This window comes from Tinamus guttatus, unplaced genomic scaffold (genome assembly GCF_059628265.1).
Source record: "Tinamus guttatus ecotype Peru unplaced genomic scaffold, ASM5962826v1 Tinamus_guttatus_pri_ptg000260l, whole genome shotgun sequence".
NCBI lineage: Eukaryota > Metazoa > Chordata > Aves > Tinamiformes > Tinamidae > Tinamus > Tinamus guttatus.
The window spans coordinates 274,864-297,683 of NW_028288794.1; the positions used below are offsets into that span (position 1 = coordinate 274,864).

The 22,820-nt window shown below is 38.2% G+C and overlaps 1 protein-coding gene across 2 annotated transcripts in view; it reads left to right on the forward strand.

Moving 5' to 3' along the window:
* The window catches only part of IFT54 (intraflagellar transport 54), a 38,081-nt gene that overhangs the window by 3,275 nt on the left and 11,986 nt on the right, over positions 1-22,820 (forward strand). Inside the window, exons 4-14 of one of the 2 annotated variants that reach the window (XM_088526960.1) lie at positions 1,003-1,143; positions 1,262-1,723; positions 2,430-2,507; positions 8,178-8,253; positions 9,433-9,534; positions 12,822-12,920; positions 16,502-16,592; positions 17,310-17,393; positions 17,955-18,075; positions 18,229-18,265; positions 19,091-19,167. In XM_088526960.1, the coding sequence (XP_088383086.1) occupies positions 1,003-1,143; positions 1,262-1,723; positions 2,430-2,507; positions 8,178-8,253; positions 9,433-9,534; positions 12,822-12,920; positions 16,502-16,592; positions 17,310-17,393; positions 17,955-18,075; positions 18,229-18,265; positions 19,091-19,167 (1,368 nt within the window). The remainder of the gene's footprint in view (positions 1-1,002; positions 1,144-1,261; positions 1,724-2,429; positions 2,508-8,177; positions 8,254-9,432; positions 9,535-12,821; positions 12,921-16,501; positions 16,593-17,309; positions 17,394-17,954; positions 18,076-18,228; positions 18,266-19,090; positions 19,168-22,820) is intronic. The other variant, XM_088526961.1, reaches the window with a different exon arrangement.

A 22,820-nucleotide genomic window follows, 5' to 3' on the forward strand; every position in this document is an offset into this window, starting at 1 on the left:
TTTAGAAAGGAGAAATTGATACGTACTTGATGGACCAGCATTGTAGAATATTGTGATGAGATGTAGCATCCAGAAGATAGAGTCTTCCCATGTGGATTAAGATTATTGCCCCTTTGTTATTGTGAAATATGCATTGTGGAAAAGATTTTCTACAGATTCTAAGTTCATCCTTCTGGTGCTGAGCTGAGTATACTACTTAGAGTTGCATAGTTCAGGGAAATGTTTCTATTGTAGAGAGCTGAGCATCCAAACACAAAACCCACAGAAACACATACAGTTTTGCATTTATGCACCAGGAGTCCAAGCCTCAGGGCGATATCATTTTGAATGACCTAAAAGATATTGTTGTTTCTGGAAAGACAATTCTGAAAAGAATGTGATTTATTAATAGTAATATATATTTAATATACTTAACCCTTGCCAGTTGGACATTGAGAAATGTCCTTAACTTTCCAAAGGATCTGATTAGAAATATTTGTTTAAAAAATTGTAGAACTGAATTAGATATAAATGGATTTTCAACTTTGTAACTGAAGCTTATTGAAAGTCATTCTTAAGGTAAGTTTCTCTGCCTTCTTTTCTTAGCAACTGTTTCTGAATGACTAAGTGTAAGAAAAAGTTGCAGTGTTGCAAATACAACAATACAACATCATAATATTATCTTAAAAAAATGTTTAACCAACCTGGCATCACGACTTGAAGCTCTGCAATAATTGACACTAACCTTTTGAAAAAATAAGCCATTGCAATGAGAGTTGCTGTTATGTTGTAACACAAGATATATTTTAAAATGATATAATTCTAGTGCAAATAGTCAGGTTTTTGCAGAGATTGCAAGGAGGTGTTTTTTTTTTTTTTTTTTTCTTTTCTCGAAAGACCTCTGATATTCAAGTGTAAGAACATTTCCAAAGGAACAAAACCAAGTGATTTTAGAGGTAAAAAGAAAGATATTTATTAAAGTAACTTATATACACTTCAGTGACATTTTTCTATTTCTTGCAGCTGTCTAGCGATGATGCTGTAAAAAAGATCTTGGCTGGGGAGAGAGCTGATGCTAAAGGAAAGCCTCCCTTGTCTAAATCTCGAGATAAAGAAAACAGAGCATCCAGAGCAGAAGAACAAAAAAGCCATAGAGACAAAGAGGTAGGGATGTGCAGCCTTCCTGCTTTTCCCACATTTTTCCCCCCTTTTTTTTCTTTGTGAAGTAACTGTGCGATAGAGTTGCCATATATTGGAGCTAAATATTTGCTTTATTTTTTAGGGAAAAGGGGACTCTGAAATTAGAGACAGAAGCTTGAGCAGAGACAGAAAACCCAAAGAAGATTTGAAAGAAGAGAGCAAAGAAAGAGAAAAGGAAAGTGATAAACATAAGCATAATGAGGACAGGCACAAAGACCTTGAAAGAGGCAACATTAAGGAAGGGGAAAAACAGGAAAGGGAAAGAAACAAAAGCAGAACAACTAAGGAAGGAAGAGAAACAGAAGAAGACAAAGAAAAGGGAGATGTAGAACGAGAAAAAGATTTTGAACACGGTAAAAGACAGGAAAGGGAGAAAAAAAAAGAAGGAGGAAGAGAAAAAGACAAAGTGAAAGAAAGAGACAAAGAAAAGACCAGAGAAAGAGACAAGGAAAGGGGAAAAGACCGAGAAAGGGATAGACGACGGGAAAGAGGAAAGGATGGGGAACACTCGAGAGAACATGGAAAGGATAAAGCAGAGAAAAAGGTAAGAGAAACCATACTTGGGGAAAAAAATACAACTTTTGACATGGTAGGTTTTCATAGAATCATAGAATGCTTAGGGTTGGAAGGGACCTCTAGAGATCATCTAGTCCAACCCCCTGCACACGCAGGGTCACCTAGAGCACGTGGCACAGGACTGCGTCCAAGCGGGTTTTGAAGATCTCCAGAGAAGGAGACTCCACAACCTCTCTGGGCAGCCTGTTCCAGTGAAAGGAAGGATTTGGAAGGATTTTGAAGGATTTGGGTTTTTTTTGGTGGTATTTTAATTTCTAATGGGCTTGCGTGTTTGTATTTCTCTTCATGTAACAACAACAGTTCTTTTTAAACAGCAATTGTTCTTAAGTGAAGTTTCAGTACAGACTTGTTCTGATAAGAGCAAGTCTTATGACTGAGGCTGCATGTGTCTCTGTCATGTTTTATCTGCATTTGAGCTATTAGGCTCCTTGACCTTGTTTTCTGATCATGTGATAAGCAGCTGCTTTTCTGCACTCTGTCTGGATTCTCCCGATGCCGTCAGGTTATGCTGGGCAGTGACAGGTCGCAGAGCCTGCTGGCGTCGTGTCCTTATGTCCTCCTGTGTCTCCCCAGTAACCGACGCAGTGGTTACAACCAGAGTATGTGGCTTGCTCCTCAGCAGACACCTGGCTTCATGGTTGAGCACTTGAGTGTAAAGCAGTTATTTCTTTTAGTCCACAGATTCTGAGGAACCTGCACTTCGAAAAACGGAGAGGCCGTCTAAAGACAGCAAGTACCAGCCAGATAATGAGGTTAGTAGTATAGAAAATCTGGGAAGGTGAAATGCTGAGAGTGTTGCACTTCAGAATAGCTTGGGAATCTGCACATAAGTAGATAGGATTGAAAAATAAGTAGATGCCAACTTTAGAGTTCTCATATTGGCTCTGCCAACTTAAATCAAGGATTTTTGTTAATAGATTTATTACACTGCAGATATTGCAGGTTTACTTCCTCAGCTATTGTGTGTTTGTTTTTAAATTCCTCTTAGCTTGAACAAACAAAGTCTACTCAATCAATTTCGTTTTCCAGGTATTTAGTTCTATGTGCTGATGTTTTGGGTATGCCAAGAAATTATTTGTTCAGAACCGTCTATTTTATTCCTGTGAATCTTTCCTTGGAATCTGTTTGATTTTTATGTACTTTAACAGAAGTTACCATTTTGGAAAGAAAATGAGTCCAGTGATGTGCCTGGGGCATGTGTTTTGGAGCTGCCTGACGGTAGGACAGGATATAGGCTCACTGGTTGTCTCTGAACAGTAGCAGTTGCTTGTTATACCGTCTGCGTCTGTTGCTTCTTGATGGCCTGAGGCAATTTTGGGAATTACAAAGCCATATGGCTAAATGTTTAAAGAGGGATACTTCAATAAATGAATCTAAAGTAGCTCAGACTAGGAACATATAGGCAGCACCCCAACTCCAGCAGGAGTCTCTAGGGAGTCAGTGGGTTACTGACATCATCATGTCTTCTACATTGGATGACAATTTTTTATTGCCATTCTTTGACTGAAATCCAACCAAACTTTTTAAAGTATTGGCACTTGGAGTGAGAGCTTATGAAATAGCTTTAAGCCTGAAGCAAATATTCGTAGCCAAGTCAAACTTCCTGCCAATTGGGTCTCTAATGGAAATTCTGAGCTCCATCCCAAACGATCGTAGTGCTCTTGGGCACCACAGTAATGTGCTGGTGCAGTGGAGTTCCATTTCCTGTCTTAAGTGCTTTTGGGATTGAATCCAAGGCATGTTGGTTTATTACCTTAAATCTGCATGACATGCTTTCCCTTTACTTGCTTGCATAACAGTAGATGCTGCTTAGCCTTTAGGTGATGAAAACGCACACTTTAGACCAAGCCCGTGATAAACGGTCCCTGCTGTGGAAAAGAAGAACGAAATTAGAATGTTCCCAATGAATCTCTAGAGCTGGAGGGCTAGGATAACTACCCAAAGTGTTTTAGAGGAAAATCCAGCATGAAATAATTGAGAAGTGCATCTTAATGGGCTGGGGTTGATCTTCCTGTCATCACAGTAGTTTCACAGCAGGGTCATGCCTTTACTTCCAGGGTTTTGCCCTGCTTTAAACTACCCTAACTCCATTTAAGTCAGACCGCAGTGAAGTGCATTAAACAGAAGGGAAATCTTTTCTGCGTTTTTGCAAGTGCAGAGTATAGAATTGTATTATTTTGCAGTCTCTGCTGCACAATTAATAAGCCTTCAGCATCTCTTTGTAGCGTTTTATAAATACAATGCCCTGTATGTGAAAGAATTGGTGACTAGTAAGGCAGCGTGTACATCACCTGCTTTCCTCTGCCCTTAAGATTGGCCCCTTCTTCTCTTCTGGCTTGTCCTGCTCTGCTCAGTTACCCCTCCCAGGCTCAGCGTCCTGCTCTCTTTGCTCTTGCACTCCTGATCACAGGTTCTCTCCCTCTTTCTGAGTCTCAAGTAGCTTCATTTCACAATGAACTATTTGCCTTCCCCTTGCTTTGGATCTTGCCTCTTCCATATTAATGGAATCCTTTCTTCAGAGATGTTGCTTGTTTTAGCAGCATGAAGGCATGGAAACTTTGGGGGAAATGGAAACTGTTCTTTCATTTGCGATGTCCGTAGAATGTCAGGCTGAACAGCTTCTATGCTACATTTATTCTGGAGAACAAATTTATTTAGAAACTTTAAATATTTTAAATGTGCAGTAATACTACTTAATACTGATTGTCACAGCCTTAAAAATGACATATAAATTTCAACAGCTTGATCCTCTCTTCCCTGCTTTTTTAAAACAATCTATTCTTCTGGTACTAGGGAAACATTCATCACAAATATTCATAATTTTCTGAAATTAAAGCAAGTTTAAATAGGAATCCAAAAGAAACTTTTGATTACCAGATGACTGGTAATATAGCAAACAGGCTATGATGTGTCTGTAAAGAGTAGCTTTTGATTCCAGAGCTAGTTGTTGTATGTAATGCTTGGATCGAAGGAAGTAGAATTGTATCTTGTTAGCTCTCAGTCCAGCTCAAATAAGTGTCTTTGTATAAAAGGAACACTTCGTGGCATGACTCATTCACCTTCTCAATAATAAAGATAACTTCTTGCAGTTTGACCAAAAAAAAAAAAACGATTCGGCTTGCAGACAGACCTTTGGAGCATATGGTGTTCATATGAAAGTGGCTGCAGAATAGGTAGGTCAGCTACCCCTAAGGCAAAACACCTTGGAAAAGTCTCTTCCATTTTACAGATGGCTTCAGAAACTTTTGGCTAAAGATTTTTGTAATATCCTGTCACTTTTGGCCACATCTTCAGTGGCTTTCATTTTTGCAGCACAAACTATGCTGCTTTGGAGTTGGTCATTTATGTGATCCTCTAAGTCACATCTAATACTCTCCTATTTCTTTTGGAACTGATCTAGAATATATAATGAAGCAACTGCTAAATCCAAAAAAGACATTACCCTTCAAGCTGCAGAAATAATCATATCATGGAAACCTCCTGAACATGTCTCATAAGTATCTCTCTGTCATGGTATCAGCTATTCGTAAGTGGTCCAAATAATAGAAGATAGAAAAATCCTAATTTTTAATGTTTAAGAATTCTCTTATTTTGAAAGGTTTTAGTTAGTAGAAGTTAGCACCAATAGAACATCATCCTGCAGGCCTTTGTTTCAGGAAAAGATAGTTAATCAGTGTTTTTCTAATAAACTTGATAATAACAGTAATCATAATGATCTTAGCAATTATACCTCTTGTGGCTGCTGCACATTAGTAAATTATGTGTCTTAATAACATAATAACCATTTCAGGAGTAAATATTGGGAATACTTTTTATTCTTTCCTTCAAACTGTCAGTAAAAGCATTAGAAATGAGCTGTTTGTTTCTTGAAATAGTTTGTTGCCCAATATGCTATATACAAAAATAAAGAGTGTTAGCATGTGCTGATCTCTGCGAGATCAGCAAAATCTTCCTGAGCTCCATCAGCAGAATTCTTCCCTGGTAATCATTGGGACGGAGCGGAGCCTGAGGAGCAGTGTGTAAAGGTCACCAGTAGAAGCTGTTCATGACATCCATGAATGCAGGCTATGATTACTGTCTGTGTGGAAAGGGAGGGGACTTAGCCGGTTGGCAGAATGTCTTTTCAGTGTATTGCTCTCCTTGATCTGCTCGATTATTAAAAATCATTATTTTCCTTTCTCAACATGGAAATCAATAATGAGAACAAAGCAGCAGACTGGATGATACAGACGGTAGACTGCTGTAACCTTTCCAAATAGAAATGTAACTACACAAAACTAGGAAGTGTGTGTATGTACATCTAGGATTCCACTGGGATGTTTTGTTTTGTTTTTGTTTTCTTTTCTAGATGGTGCGAGGTGAAGTGCAGTACATTTTTTTTTTTTTTTAACTGGCTCCATGATTGTTCTTCAAAGTCCTGGTGCCACTACTTCTGTACAAGAAAAATTACTGTTTTGTCTCCCTTCAAAAAGACTCAAATCCTAAGTATTATGAGGTTTATGTTGTTGTATGCTGCCTTACTCATTACATTTTAGTTTTTACTTTGCATCTTTTGCCAATGTTCACATATGGCTCTACAAAAATGTTAAACTGTGTTTACAGTCACTACCTAACATAAATGACTAGATCACCTCCTCCAGAAACCTCAGTACTTATTCTCAGCTCCTTCTGCACCTGTGTTAATAGTTAAATTGCCCAAAGAGCTGCAAATGATTGAGTATACCAGATGTGGCCTGCAGACTTTCAAAGTGAGACTCTGGTAATTTGTGGACTTTACTTTTGCTCCTTGTGTAGTGTTATAATTGTGAAAGATGGTAGTAATTAAAATGAAGCACTTGCATATTACTTAATCTTTTTGGACTTTTATCTTTTTTTCTTTGTAAGTGCCAGTGTTTCCTAAAGAGAGTGAAATGAAAATATTGAGAGCTTTGGTTACAGTTTAAATATAAATTGCAATAATCCAAGTATAGTTTATGTCTAAACTGGTTATGTTGTTGAGTACTACACAGTGTTCATTTGGCTAGATTTTGCACAGCATAGGATGTAGGCTTTTCTTTTGCCTTATTGACTACCAGCATCCTTCAGTCTACAAGCAAGCACAAATCTTCTCTACAAATGTCAATTTTGTCAGCAGGAGAAGTGGCAGAATAAATCCTTCTGACCAAGTTTAGTATAATGGATGGCCTCCTTCCCACCCCGATCCCATATCTCCAGGTATTTTGTCAGGCTGGCAGGAGTCCTCCTTTACACCTGGCACCTCCTTTGGAGTCTTTTGGACCCCAGCTTCTCCTCGAGTAGAGTGAGTAGTAAATCTGTACGACATCCCACCCGTGGCAGTGGCATCTCTGGCAGACCTGTGCCTCTGCTCGCTCTCACCAGGACGTTTTGAGTCCTGTTTGCTGAGCGTATTTATAGCGCAAATGCTGAAGCTATCTTAGGCTTCTTTATCACTACCTGGACAAAGGCTCAGGTATCCCTTCACACACAGTGGACCTTGCAGTCCAAATGACCTCATCTGGCACTGCTGTGATCTCCTGTCTTGCTTTTTCGTTGTTTAAGCCCATCTTTTTCCCAACCTGCAGCCAAATGGATCTGCTGGTGTAAGCTGCTCCTGTCCAAGAACATGTGACCACTGAAGTATTTAATGTAGAGCCTTTACTGAGAATATTGCCAGGCAGCTATTCTTCACTTCAGGCAATGCAAGGTATATCCAGGAAAAACAAAATAATGCTTGCTTGCCTTCATTTCCTGGCTTCTTTGAGTCACTTTTGGATTTAGGCCAGAGTCTTCATAACTGTCTTCAGTTCAATCTTTTCCATGTTCAAACCATTCGTGTTCTTTTTGCCCTCCTTTTAGGCACTGCCTTTTTCTGGAAAAATAGCTGAACTTTCTCATCAGGGTATGAAGTCCTCTTTCAGGTGATCCATTGCTTGTTTGCTGATCTTTCTGGCAGGACCTGTTTTCTTAGTTTGACCAGAGCTTTGTCCAGGGAAGTTGCCATTTGAGTAGAAGATCAGGCCAGTCTGGTGGAGCAGTTTATCAGCCATCACCTCTTTACTTCTATTTAGGAATGAAGTTTAAAAAGACTTCCTAGATGATCAAAGCGGAAGCATGTATCTGCTAAAAATACACAGTTTTGCACAAACGTGAAGATATTCTTAGGCATTTTAGTCCTTCGAGTGACTCGCTAATCTTGGTTAAAAGTCTGCTGACTCTTCTGAGAAAATAGACCTTACATATTTTTTATTCCTATGTGTATGTAGCAGTTTTGTAAATGAGTGCATGCATATGTGTATGTACACACACACACACACACACACACACACACACACACACACACATATATGTATATATACACAATGGATGTATTTATATATATTTTTTATTTATGCATGTGAGATGTTTTTGTTTTTTCTTTAAAGAATGAAAGTCCTGCAGGAATAACAAAGCAACCTTTAACCAAAGGATCAAGGCAGCGCACCAAACCTGGAGGAGAAGGTAACAAGAAGGACAGTGTTCTTTATATTAAGTTTGCCAGAGGTTTATAGAATAAGAATAGCATAAATACTTAAATATATTTGTTTGTTATTTTCTGTGCTTATTCTATGCACACAGCCTGTGTTTATGAATCCAGTAGCCAGGTTTTCTGCATAGATTTGCTATGTGGATGGTGTTACTCTCTTTGGTGTGCTTACTTTCTGCATGAACAGTTCCAACTCCAAAGTTACTCTTGCTCTTGACACTTAAGTATTGCGTTCTCTCTGAATGATGTTTTGGTTAGTCTATGTTTGTTTTTCCCAGAATTGTCCTGTTGCTCTGTAATTTTATGTGGGTTAGTGCCTCTTAGGACCTTGTGATTTGTGTTAAAACAGAGAGGATGAGCTGAGTATTATTGGTACTGAATTCTTACCTCACATCACCTTCCACAGGAGCTTGACCAGGTGGTAGGGGACCAACCTTGTGGTGTTACTGCTGACCATCAGCAGGGGAGAAATGCTAGATGTTTGTCATCTAGGACGTACAAGAAGGAAATGAGAAAGTGTGAAAGGCCATTTTTTCTGTGCTATTCGAGAGCAGTTCCTGGTAGCAGCTGGATCACCCTCCTGATCCCAGTGTGCTAGGTCTCTGGACTGAAACCTGCTTGCATGAATCATGCCATACACCAGACCGGAGGTAGCTCCGTGATCATTTTGTCTTCACTTCTGTGTGAAGTGTCTCAAAACCATCAGTTGTGATACCTGTGATGTCTCTACTTTCCCGCTAGGTAAGGGTGGATTGATATAAATGTAGCTGTGGTGATTATGGGATGTTTACTAGCCTTTGAGTGATAGCTGCAGTCAACAAAGACTTAGAAGAAGCTATTTAACATATGGTGCAATCATCAGTAATATCCCTTCTCATCTACTGTATAGCTTTATTAGTCATTTCTCTTCATCTTTTTGGACAAGATTTAAGTGAAGGTAATAGACATGAGATAGTCTTAGCTGGTTCTAGTAAACAGTTGTACCATGATTTGCAAATACATAAGTCATTTTATCTTTTAAGACGCTTCATTGCGGTTGATTTAAGTAACTGACTTCTCTTTGTAAGTGTATTAAGTATTGTATTTTCATACTGACTGGAAACTAGGCTCTTTCTAGAATATCCCTAATATTTGTCTTGCAACTTTCATATTAGGAAGCAAGGAATCTAAGCTTAGTACAGCTAGCCATTCGCCTGAAAAGAAGCCTAGCCCTTTGTATAAGAAAGGCAAGAAGGCAAGCCTAGATGAACACATAGGTAAGGAATAAAAACAGCTTCTAACTAGAGCTCATATAATGGCACTGTAACTCTAATTTCTCTATTTGAGTAAGTATCACGTTTCCTTCTGCTTTTAATTCCACCACCTGATTATTTATTAAGATTCAAGGTTTCCTTCAGTGATTTTGTGGCTTGAGAGCACAAAACTTCTAAGCCCAAATGAAGAAGTCTCTATACATAAATTACTTTAACGTTTCAGTTACAAAGATACAGTAACACCTGTGAGTTGATGCCTATTGAAACTACTAATTCAGGCTAAAGACTGATACTGCTTGGACGAATGAATGGTGAGGTTCTTCATGCACTTAGTCTGCCATCTTTTTTTCTGTTTCATGGTTGTGTATTTTATTTTCATGCCTGGTGAAACGCTGAAGTTGCATCAGAGCTCAGGTAACATTTTTATAGCAAGCAACAGCCCTGTTTTCAAAAGCATTCGTGAAAAATTTTAGAAGATGTTTATGCACCTTAAATACCTTTTAAAAAATATCTGTCACTTGGGATACAAACTCCTGTTGACTTAAGAGCACAGTTTAAGTTGGTGCTTATTGGAAACTTTACATCACATCTAATATACTTATGTGCTGTACGATTGTAATAATTTTGTACTTGGTAAAAAATATATAGTCTTTTGCACTACACAGAACGCCCCCCCCCCCGCCTTTTTTTTTTTTTTTTTTTTTTGCAAGAGTTGTATATTTGTTTCATGGGTTTAAGTGGAACTGAAGTGACCAGACATGACACATTTTATAGGACCATCCCTTCTTTAAAATCACTATTCAGTTGTTCTGATCAGTGAAATATGGTTTGCATTTATCCTGTGTTTTGGCTTTAAGGTAAATGTTTTGAAATACCCCTCTTTTCACAAAGCAGTGGGCAGCACACTCAAGTTTCCATTTACCTAAATGATAAATACTTTGGAGCATTGGTGCTCTTTTTGCTGTAATGAAGAGGAGCTATGATAGATGAGTAATGCTCATACATGCTCTACTACATAGCCCAGACTAAAAAGTTTTGGAGCTATGCGGGTATCTGTTGCACATTTGTTCTCTCTAAGCACTACTGATGTTGAGCAGAGCTTTTTATGGTTTCTAATATTAAATTCAGATAAATAGGTGCATAACAGGAGAACTGAAAGAGGTTAGTGTCATGACGAAGACTTTGAATGTCAATTCAGCTCTTGTATATACAAAACTGAAGTGTAGAATGATTAGTAGAGCAAATATATATATAAACCAGCATTTGTTCATCACTGTACATTAACAAATTTCCAGTGTTACTGGAACAAAACCTTGATTTATAAATTCAGTGTTTTTTGTTTTATTATTGTTCTTTCTTTAACACAGTTAACTGATATCTAAACAGCTTTCCCTTAGGCAGTGAGTACTGTGCCTCTTAAAACAGTTCTGCCGTGGCAATGCCCACTTTGTGCCTGTGTGTTGGAAGGAAAGTGCCCACAAACACGCATGCCTGCCTGTGAATGTCAAAAGCCAGTTTGGTAAAGTTATAAAGTGGTAATGTCAAAGAGTAGGATAAGGTGGAAAACAGCAAAATTCATAATAGCTCAACTTTCAAATGCTAAGGAAACACCCTTGGTTTGCACTCCACAACCTATATGCAGATTTCTTAATGATGTTGTCTTGCTTGCCCTACAGGGAGGCAAACTAAGCCTTTGCTCTGAAATGCTGCCTAGAAATCTAATGTGTTATTACAAAGCGAGCAGCCTATAAGTATGCTGGAGAGCTGTGGCTCATTCTGAGATGTTTTATTGTATGCCTCTACTCTCTGTAATGCATGCCTCACTTATAAATTATTTTACGTTAGGAAGCACGGATGCTCAGAAAAGTGAGTGTAGTGCTCTTGAGCAAACAGTTAGCCTACAGGGAGAGAGATCTGAGTCAACCTCCACAGTACAGGAGCCAGGTAAGGAAAGCAATTCTTAGCGTATCAAGTTTGAGTCCAGCTTGGTTGCTTGGGTATGAATGTTGCCAGAAGATAATGCATGGATTGCTATGTGAAATCTTTTTGGTTATCTTGTTAGCCAGTACCCTGCCCCTGGTAGCCAGTCTGTTACTGCCAGTAACTGTTGTGTAATGTGGCCACAGTATATTGACCAATGGAGGCCTCCCCCAGTAATATTTTAATGTATTGTATTATTTAATTAGTTTCTGAATGAAAACCTTCGTTTCTGATGGAGTGAGGTGCTTGATTCCGTGGTCAGACTCTATAGGTAGTCTGAGGCATGGTTGTCTAGGTTGGTGATCAATCTCTAATGTTTTGGCTTTAGTAACTGTCCCCTGTGCCACGTGCTCTAGGTGTCCCTTTAAAAAGAGGTGTGCTGTTTCTGTATCTGTAAACATTTTTCTTCTATCGGCTATTTCTACATTTACTCTACTTTGCAATATTTTGAGGAGTGTGAGGACTGAATGTATTACTCTAAGTGAAGGTATAGTTTTGATTACTATAATGGCAAGACCAAAAATAAATATTCTTCCCATTCTTTATATATACTAACAAACTGAGTGAACAGTCTGGAGTTTTTCCCCAGGGTGTATTCAATGCACAGATGTATTTACAGACATAGTGTCTGAATGATGCTGCATCATTTTAGTTCTTTTCCTCCCCAAATAATGTATTTTTAGAAATTATCTGTATACTTGAATACTTAAGTTTTCTCCTTCTAGCGTATGTTACCTTGCTTCTGTCACCATTGTCCTATTGCATCTTGGACTGTTAAAGATAATTAGGACATGAAAGAGTCTGAAACGGTTGGTCTTTTATTTTTACTTTAAAAACAAACAAAACTGTCAACATCAAAAGTGAACAGCAGTCATGGAGTTCAGATCCTAGAAACAAGCTTTACTTGCTTGAAAGCTTGTAATGGCATTAATATGAAATGCAAGGAAAGGGAAAGCCTTTGAAACAAATTCATACATTATGCATTACAAGTAGTATGCAAACAATGTTACAAAGTTACTTAGACTTTATTAGCTAAATACTCTGTTGTTTCAGTATGTGTCAGGCTAATCAGTGATATCTGTAAAGTGCTCTGAACTGAAGAAACGGGCTGTGCTGCTTCAGTAGCCTAAGGACCTAGTATTCAAGTTAAAAATCTTTGCAAACTTTGAGACTTAGTTATTTGCAGACAAGGTTATTTTAAGAAACTAGAATATCCCTTAAGTAGTAAGAGTTACATTTGTTCAGCATGTTTTTTATTCCAGTTTTTACTGTATCTTTGTTTTCATTGACTATAAGCTGTTTTGTTATAGGAACAGTGGAAGCTAATATCTTAGCAGATAAGATTTCAGAGGACAATGCTGCTAAACCACAAGAGAAAGCGGAACCAGCGGCTGCAGTAAAACAGAAAGGTAAGAAGAAGTGCCATGCACTTGAATCCATGTAGCTGAATGATTTAAAGAGGGTAATTTACACTTAATCTGTTTTTTTCCCCTGTATTTTATCTGTTAATGTCCTGGTTTGAAAAATGTTTGTTCCCTAATTAAAATGGTTACTCTTATGTTCTTTTCTCCTAATCCTGGTCAAAATGAGGCCAGTGGTTACACTGTACCAGGGAAATTGCAAGCCTGGTGCAACTGAATCTCATGATGGCTTGTTCTGTGTATGAACTGCATTGTTGCAGGCTGCCTTTTTGTGCAAATATTTGTGAGTCCCACTTGGTGATTTCATTTTATAAGAATATGGAGGTTCTCAGTTTTTTTGAAGTTGACTGTGGTTCCCAAGATATATATTGTTATTGAAGTAGTTGTACCTAGCTACATTATATATGGAGCAGTAGAACCAAAATAAAGAGCAACTCATGTTTATGCAAAAAGCAGCTTTTTTTTAAAAAAAAATCTCTAAATCCAGATATTTGCTGTAGATACCAGGTGTTTGGGAGCTTAAAGGCTTCCCAGTCCACCTGTGGTATTTAGAGCCCCAGAGCTGTATCAGGCTAGTGATACATAGCTGCTTGGCCAAGGCGTGACTCCGTATAGCTGGGAGGGCTTCCAGGCCAATTCATTTTAATCTTTTGGAGCTGTTTTACCTACTGGAATGTATCTGTAATGGAATACAATGTTATATTCCTTTATTTCTAATCTGAGTGCCCATAAAAAGAATATCCAGAAGTTCGCCGTTGATTTGGGACTGGATTTTCAGGTGATGTAACAACCCAATGCATTAAGTAATCCTTAATTTTCTGTAAGCCCTGGCACAGATGCAGTTGTCATTCATAGCTTTTAAATTCCCACAGTGAAAACAGTTAAATCAATCTAGAAAGTTGGTAGCAGTCATTGCAGATAGCTGAGTCAAATGCATATTTAGGAATAATCGGCATAACTCAGTGAGCTGTTGTCTCTTCCTGCAGCTTTCTTCTTGTGTCTTGTAAAGATTTATGAATGAGTGTATGCTTAAAGCTTTCCAGTGAGGGGCTATTTTAGCCTGAGGTCTTTGCTTGTAAGACTTAGCTGAAATCCTCCCGGAGTTCCTTAGGTTTCCCTTTCTCTATATGGCTGCACTGTGCCAAGGAGGCATTCAGTTAAGCTCTTACAGCCACTTACCACCCATCTGCACCAGTCAGCAGATCTATGAAGCAAGGGTATTTTTTTTTTCTTTTTATCAATTTGGCACAGAGACTTGGAGAAGAGTGCCTGAAACCAAGTCTTCTCGGTCAGGTTCTAGCACGAGGGAAGGGCAAGCAAGAAGGCAACACTGCGTTTTTGGTGGCAGCGCCATTCATGCTAGCTGAACTGTTTAATAAACTACTGAGGTTCTGTTTAGTTTGCCCATTTCCTTTGAAATATCCCAGAATGGCAGTCACTGCAGGTACTTAGGTACTGTGGTTTTTGCCTTATGTGGATGGTAGGCGTTAGCAATTGGACCCGTACATAAAGTCTTGTCTGGCATTAGGTTTGTATTCAAACTAACTAGAGGGGAAATAAAACTGGATGTTGAAGTTGCCCTGGGACCCTCTTGCAAATCGCAGGTAGTGTCTTGCAACAGAACTTGTGCTTTTGAAGTAAGCTAGTAAGAGAAGAACTGAATTGAGTTATTTTACAGTGCTATCAAGGGATTATGGGGTACTTGTGACTACTCAGAAAAAAAGAGGTGATAAACAGAGAATGGAATTTTCTTTTTTAACTTCTGGATTTCCTCTGGAGTTCTCATTTATTTGCAAGTGGGCTGTGTAACTTCTCTTTGAGGAGAGAGCAATCCCTGTGCTTTAGTAGTTCTAAGTAGAACATCATGGCTTTGCCTCTCTCAAAATATCTGCTTTACGTTTTTTACACATCTCATTAAGTCTCTTTCTACTCAGATATTCTATCATCAAGATAGAATCGTCTTGATGGATCATCTGTCTTTTCACCTTTTTAAAATGCTTTACTTGTGATTCGTGTGTTCTGCTTAATTGCTAGAATTTTAGTGGCTTGAGTACTGAATTGTAGGTTTGTTGGCAAGGTTCCCTAATGTCTTTGTCCCTGTTTTCCCACTCCCAGTAGTAGTTCCCAAGTAACAAGTTAGCTATAATTCTTGTTGGGCTTCATGTCTAATTTAGTCTTTTATTTTAATAAGAATTTATATAACTGCTTCTCTGAAAATTCGATGTATTTATTATTTCCAAGTGTCTCTACAAGTGATTCGGGTGAAGTTTATAGTGACAAAGACCTGCTCAGCACATATCAATGATAGCTGAAAACTTCTTGAAGAAAAGATAGTGCTTTTTAGTAAACAAACTACTTTTGTAGTTTAGCGCTTTTTTAATTTAAGCTTAAAAAGAACTTATAAACTGTAGCAAAATGTAATTTGTTGGTTGGACTTTATACAAGCAGTTTTTGGTTAAATGAATACCAAAAAGCCATCTATGAAAATACTTTGTACTTTGGGCTAAGTGCTTTTCCAAAAAAAAAAAAAAAGAAAAACAGTTTACGAGCGTTTTATGGATTTTAACTTGAAAATGAGCAGGTCCCTTGGGGAGCTTCCTGCAAAATGTTACAGGTAGTTATTGCAATAGCTGGTATAATAAAACTTCCTTTTTCCATTTTCTTAATGTCAGTACAAGATATTATTTCTTTCCTTCTATTACTTGTTGCATTAGTCGCTTCTGTTCATATTAAAACTGATCCACAAAACCTTTCCCCAAATAGCATGAGCTGGGTCATTAGACCAGTTACAGACAGTGAATCTGGAACTCTGAGGTGTCTTAGGTCCGTGATGATGCCCTCACTTTGCTCTGTGCAAGTTGTCACAGCGTTGTGCTGTGGTATTCACTGCTGTCTCTGTTGGTTGTCTGAGCTAAGGTGAGCCAAGGAAGTTAAATTTTAGAGTATTTTTTAATGCAAAGTGATTTAATGCTTGAAGGACTCTTTGCAATTGCTGACTTTCCCTCCTGTGAGCTGTTGTTATGTGAAAATGTGATGCACACTGAGACATTGTGAGAGCAAGAAGTCAGCTGAGACCTTGAATATGGCTCTTTCAACTTCAAAAGCCAAATTCTTTTAGCAGTCTGTTCTTCTTACTTAGTGGTAGCAGTTTTTTCGAAAGTAAAAAATAGTGATTCTTGCAGGTATATTTTCCTGGGAAGAGTTCTTTGTTCAGTTTTGTTTAATCTCAATCTTCAGGGTCACCAGTCTTGGCTTTTATGATTGCCTGTGTAGATACCAAGCAGGGTCTTTATACAAAACCAAATGTTTTATTAGGGAACAAAAGTCTGCACTGAAACAGGCTGCCTATGGAGATTATGGGGTGTCCATCCTTGGATGTATACAGGTTGCCCCGGACCCTGTTCAAACAGCTGCTGCTTTAGGTGACCCTGCTTAAGCAGAGGAGTTGGACTAGATGATCCCTTCTAGTGCCAACTATTCTTGAAATACATCTGGGTATTTTTCTATTATTCCGTGGTAGGCTGTGTGCAGGTTTTGTAACCAAATTGCATGTTTCTTTCCTTCAACAGAAGGAGAAGCAGAGAACACTGCTCCTGAAAAGCCTGCAGCACCTGAAAATGACAAAGCGCCTAATGATCTTCCACCTCAGGTTATCCAAAGGTTTGTTCCTGCTCTTTGTTCCATCTGAATCAAATTAATGACAAATCTTGAGGAAGAAAACAGCTCATTCGCAAATGACAAAGCTGGAGTAGAATGTTTCTGCTCATGATACCGAAAAGTAAATATTACCCCTTGTATGGTTCATTTTATTTGCTTTCATTTCCTTTTTTAAAGAAAACTTTAAAATTGCTAAATGTTTCCGACTTATTTTTGCAATCCACAAAGTGCATTATGCAATGTTATTAAAATAATTAGGACACATAGGATATGAAAAATTATTTTAGTTCACATATATGAACCAATGTTCTTCGTTCTTGCCATGCATTTCTGAAGTATGCTGTTATGGTTAAAAGGAATTTGCCTTTCAAATTCAGATTTGCTTTTTCTTTGCCCAGCAAAGGGCTGTGTAATTGAATCATGAACATCAAAATTTTTTTTTCCATGTTGCAGTCTGTACGGTTAATGCTAAACTTGTTGTTAGTGCTAAATAATTGTACTGTATCCAGGTTACGTTTTTTAGTGAGACATTTTCTAGATTTTTTTATACTTCTACTATGAAAGCAACTATTGCTGTTAGATTATACACAGCGAAGTTTGTGGTATTATTTTTATTCACTGGCCCAGTTGCTCAGTTCATAGGTGTGTATCTGTTCCACTGAGGAACGTGTGTGGCTTCATTTGACAGTATCTGTGAGAAAGTCTTTTCATTTTTTGCAGGCGAATTTCACGGCCTGGCAGTGCAAGACCAGCACCACCGCGAATAAAACGCCAAGAAAGCACAGAGGCCTTATTTCCAGAAAGGTAAGGGCAAGTGTGAGAGGTATAGAGCAGATAATTCTAGCTCTTATGCCATGGCATTTTCCAGTGTTCTCTGTGGTACCTGCTGCTGAACAGTGCTAGGCTAGATCATAGAACTGCTTATTGATTCAGACTGGAAAATTCAGTACTGCTTTACTGGTTTTATTGTTTCTGCAAGTATGTTATCTAGAACTTACAGTTGGTCATCACCTCTGGAAATTCAGAAATAAGGTTCAACTTTCCTGCCTTGTGAACCCTGAACAACAAAAGTTAAAGAGATTTTTTAAAACATATAAAACATGCAAGACACGTTATGTGCTTCAAAAAAGGCTCAAATGGCCATTTAAAAATCCTGCCAAAACGGTTTAAGGGTGATCTCTGATAAGTTCCAGTGGTGGGAGAAGGATCACTCTCTTCAGAGCTGAGCTGTGACTGGAAATGGCTGTTTGGTCTGCTCTTGGGTGATACATTTTTGGGAAAGGGGAGAGGGAACTGCTGTCTCTTCTGTTTTGGAGATATGGACAGATCCTAAATGGAATTTCATGTTCACTGTTTATCTTTCAGGAATAGTAGTGGTAAAACAGTCTCAAATTTGATCACAGACCATCAAAATTCTGATGACGATGATGACCAGTTTGTGGTGGAGGCGGCACTGCCGCTGCCAGAAATGCCAGAGATGGAAACGGTCTGTTAATTTTGCAAGTTGTAGCACCTTTTTTTCTACAGTTTGTTGTCAATTACTTGTTCAATTAGCTAGTTTATAGTTGAAAATTTCTGAGAACTTGTATGTTAAACCAATGCCAACCTTTTGCAACTAAAGCTCTCTTCATGTGTGTAGGAGCCAGAAGTGCAGCTGGTTGAGGATGAAAAACATGGTATGTTTGCTTTTTTGTTGTTGTTTGTTGGTTTTGTTTTGTTTGTTAATATAAAAACATCCCCAACCAAGTGTTGAACATTGAAAAAATGTTGAATGAAGTGGCAAAATACAACCTTAATGCTGGACTTTTACAACAAATTAGAAATTATTCAGCAGAGTAGTCTACTTGTCAGGACAGCAGGATTAATAACTGATGTGGAGCGCACATTTTCTAATGTCAGCAGGATTTAAAATGCTGCATAAAACCACAAAATTATTTTTTCTTATTGTGTGAGGTACAGCTTGTCAGTTCTGAGATATGAGATGGAATTGGCCGGTCAAGGCAAGTTGAGAGCTTCCAGAAGAGCTTCCAGAAAAACTAATGGACCTCTCCTTAACAATGTTTATTCTCGCTTGTGACCTCCAATCTCGGATTCAAAGGCTTCAATCTGTTATGGTCACACTGGATGTGATTTAGACAGAAATATTTCTCAGAAATCCCTGCAGCCAAAAATTTGAAGCAAAGGAATTCTTCCAAAAGAGGAGTACAAAAGAAAAAGCATTGTGTTACAATAGCTCCCAAGTCTATCTCTATACTAAAAACCATTCAGTAAACTGTATTGCTTGGAACAATTTGATTTATAGGAGATTGGAGAAAATAGACCATATAGCAAGCACCTTGTATCTCAATAGTATAGATACATAATAGAATGCAATAAATGTTGCTCTAAAAACTGAAAGAAAATTAAGTGGTTGGGTTTTGGTTTTATTGTCTGAATGTTTAGAACAGTATTTTAGTGCCAGCCAATGCTGAAAAAGTTTTTTTTTTTTTTTTTTTAATCAGGTGGACTTGTAAAAAGAATTCTAGAAACCAAGAAAGATTATGAGGCATCTCAAAAATCACTGAAGTCTGCAGAGAAGGTAAGACGTTAATGACCTTCCAAGAATTGTGAATATTAAAATATTTTAATAGTGACCTTTTCTCTCCATCTTAATGTTTTTTTTCCCATTTTTGAATAAACTCCTTGATGTGCTGCGCTGTTTTTTTTTTGTTGTTCGTCTGTTGGACGGTGTTTTCTGTGCTGTTTTTTTTTTTCTGCTTTTTGTTTTATTTTGTTTTTCGTGTTGGCAGGGTTTGATTTTGATGTCTCTCTTTTGCTTCATTTTAATATTTCAGAGCACTTTTCCAGTAAGTTTCCTTTAGGCTACTCTTTTGTTTCCTGGAACAAAGTGTGATTTTTATCCTGATGGACAAGCAGTACATTTGTACATTATTGTTGCAGTCTGTCCCAGGCATTTGAAAGGTGATATCTTAACTGCCCAGCAAATGCTATTGATGTTGTTGTTGTCACTGTGTGGGAACTTGGGTCCAGGTATAAAGTACAGTGGATATCTTCATTTCACCACATGGACTTGATGATCTTGCAGGTCTTTTCCAACCATAATAATTCTATGATACTATGATTCTATGTTACCTTTTACCTGAATTTACTATGAATTTCTTGATCTTGGAGAGGTTTTCAGACAGTTTCTACAGAGCCTGTGAATGGCAAGAAGTACATAGTAGTACAGAGCAATATAGAGAAATTCAGAAAATTTTGGAAAAATAGATGCTTTCCCAAACTCTTAAATCTTCATACTCCATCTCATCTCTTTTTCATTTAGCTACACTTTTTTCAGTAGTGATCTATGGGTTTGCATATAACATTTTTTTTTAGCCACTGAAACGCTCATCTGAAGAGTTGAGCTTCTTCCAAAGTGCTGAGAATGAAGCTTTTTCTTATAGTTGTCTGAGATCAGTAGTTGATTTTGAAACCTTGACCACTCAATTGACTCTTTTTGCATTACCCAGTGCTGTTATTTGGCAATGAATAATGACATTACAAGGTTAGGAGGAAAGATCAGAGAAAGGGGGGAAAAATGTCCCAGAGGGACTAAAATATCATGGTAGACAGTCTAAAAAAAAAAAAAAGAAAAAGATTTTATCTGAAGCTTGCATGATTTTATAATGGCCTGTAACAATCTGTGGCAAAAGTGACACGCTGTTAACTTCTAGGATTGGAATTTTGGGAGGGTAAAATCAACAGACTCTTGCCTCAAACGGAGACACTCCCAAATGCTTTCCTGTCTAGTGGTAAAGGGTTATGGTGTCACGGAGACCAGCCTTTTCATTCCTTCCCTGACGAGTTGAGAAAGTCAGGAAGGCAGAGCAGGCCCTTGAGGGAGTATCTTCCTATCTGGAGTTGGAACTGTCTGAGATCAGGCCCGCTCGACTCAAAGAATTCCTTTCGCATATGGCAAGAGCTGATCCTGAACAAAACAAGCGCCTCTTAAAACTGGGAAATGCTCCTCGTTTTCCTGCAGATAGCTGGTTATGAATAGACACGGCTTCATCCAGAGCACTGAACTGCACACTGTTCGTTGCTAATGTGCGGCTTGAATTAGCTGTTTCTGTTGTTATTGGCTCTCTCTAATGAGGAAGTCTGATGTGTAAATTTGCCTGCTTTAGTAAGTGTTGTCTTTATATAACCATTTGGAGAAGGGAAGGGCTAGAAGGTGATACTACTCTGCCTCGGCAGTAGTTCTAGGGTCCATTAATTGGGTGTGTGTTGAGCTGGCAGGAGCAAGAGCTGTTCTTGTTTTTATAACTAGGTGGTGCTGTTTAATCATCAATCCTCAGGCTAGATTTTTGAGACATGATTGTTCATTTAATAATTTCTTCTCCTAGTACTTAGTTGTGCTTTAGGTTACACTTCCATATTGTCACTGTCAACTTAAGCATTGGACATAGAAAGGGGCAATGGCCAAGTTTTACAAAACTTGGGAAACTTTGTTTGGTGCTTGTTCTAAACTTTATTTATTTATTTATTTTTCTGAGTAAATGTAAACTAATTAAAATTCTTCCCTTTTAATCTCTTGGATAATTCAAATGCCCATGGACAATTGTGTCCCTTTACAATCACCCTTTAGTGCCACTGCACATTTTCAGTCTCTGAAACATCCATTCAGTTCTCGCTTTTGTTGCATCTTTTGAAGCACTGATCTCTTTTAGCAGCACTGATAATAGACAACTAATTCTGGAAAAAAAACAGAACATGCTGACTTCCTAGTCCATCACATGAGAACATTCATGTAACTCTAAGCTGCTGGAATATCATCTGACCTCAAATCCGAGCAGCTGGCTGCCTCCATGCTAGTTCTCTGTTCTGCAACTGCGTTTCAAATTAAGTTGAAGAAATAATTGTGATACAAAGACGAGAATCCTAGTTTTCTTGAGAGCAGAGGAAAAAACATCGGGAAAGATGATTTGAAAAGCTTTGGAGTTGGTGACAGAAGCTTGACAGATGTAGGTCAGAAAATACAAGCTGGAAAGGTTATTGAATTCTGGGAATTTATTTTGAAGGATAAAGACACTGTGGTGCAGGAGGTGGTAAAAGCAGAAAATACGTTTCCAGTGTGGTGCTGTTTCTGGGAATATTTCAGGGAACCGAGAGATGCTGAGGGTAGCAGGTGGGTGTCTGGCACACTCATGCGGCCCTAGGGTCATGAGCGTGTCTCCTCTCTGAGGGATATTACAGAGATGGTGAGTAAGGGAAGAGCCAGATTCGTTCTTGGGAGTTTGCAGACCAGATCAGGGAAGAATATTTGTGTTACTGCTCTATGGAAGCTCTTTGTAGAAAGGCAGCAAAAGTAATTAAAAAGACAAATTTAAAGTGGCTTATTCCTGCTCTGAGCAGGCAGATGGCACCATGTCCTGTTGTGTTGGTGGGTCTGAGAGGATGGTGAACTCTGGACAGTGTGTTACGTTCAAACAGGCGTGGGTTTTGGGCCAGGTCTAGTTCTACAGTCTGTTGGAAAGGATATCAGATTGAGTATTGACTATTTCTCCAACAATTTTTATTTGTTTATTTAATTTGTTTTCCATCAAACTCCCCAGAAGAAGTATCTTCTACCTCGATATGCAACAGCATTCCAAAATTTTTGCGGAATAAACTGAAATTATATTCCTGTATTTTGGAATAAGATAATTTGAGGAATTATATCTGATGATATACAGGTTATCCTGGTGCCTATTGATACGAATGCATATTTTCCTTGTTTTTGTTAAATTGTTCCATGGTTCTAAAAAATGAAATAGGAAACCTATTTATTGGTCATTGAAGCCTAATTCTGCTGCCAGTTAAGATGTGACTTGGGAAAATGAAGAGAGGAAAAGATACCTTTGTAGTCTGAGCGCTGGATCTTCTGTCTTTATCAAGTTGAATGTTCAGTAATAAACTGATTGAATGTATTTACTTGAATTACTGTGAATGAGTAAACTAGAAATCAGCTAAGCTGATAAATTAGTATTTATTCAAAACATAACATTGCTGAAATCTTGAGGATGTTTCACACCTTCTAACTTTTGATTGCCAAGAAGCATTTGTTCGCATTACAAATATACATCTGAAGCCCTTTTTGTGCTGAGTTTCACAAACACACTTCTGCTTTTTAAAAGTTTTATGAAGAAAAAGATAAAAGGAAAGACAAGAAGATTGGGGCTTCATCATGTAGATTTTGCATGTGCAGGGCTT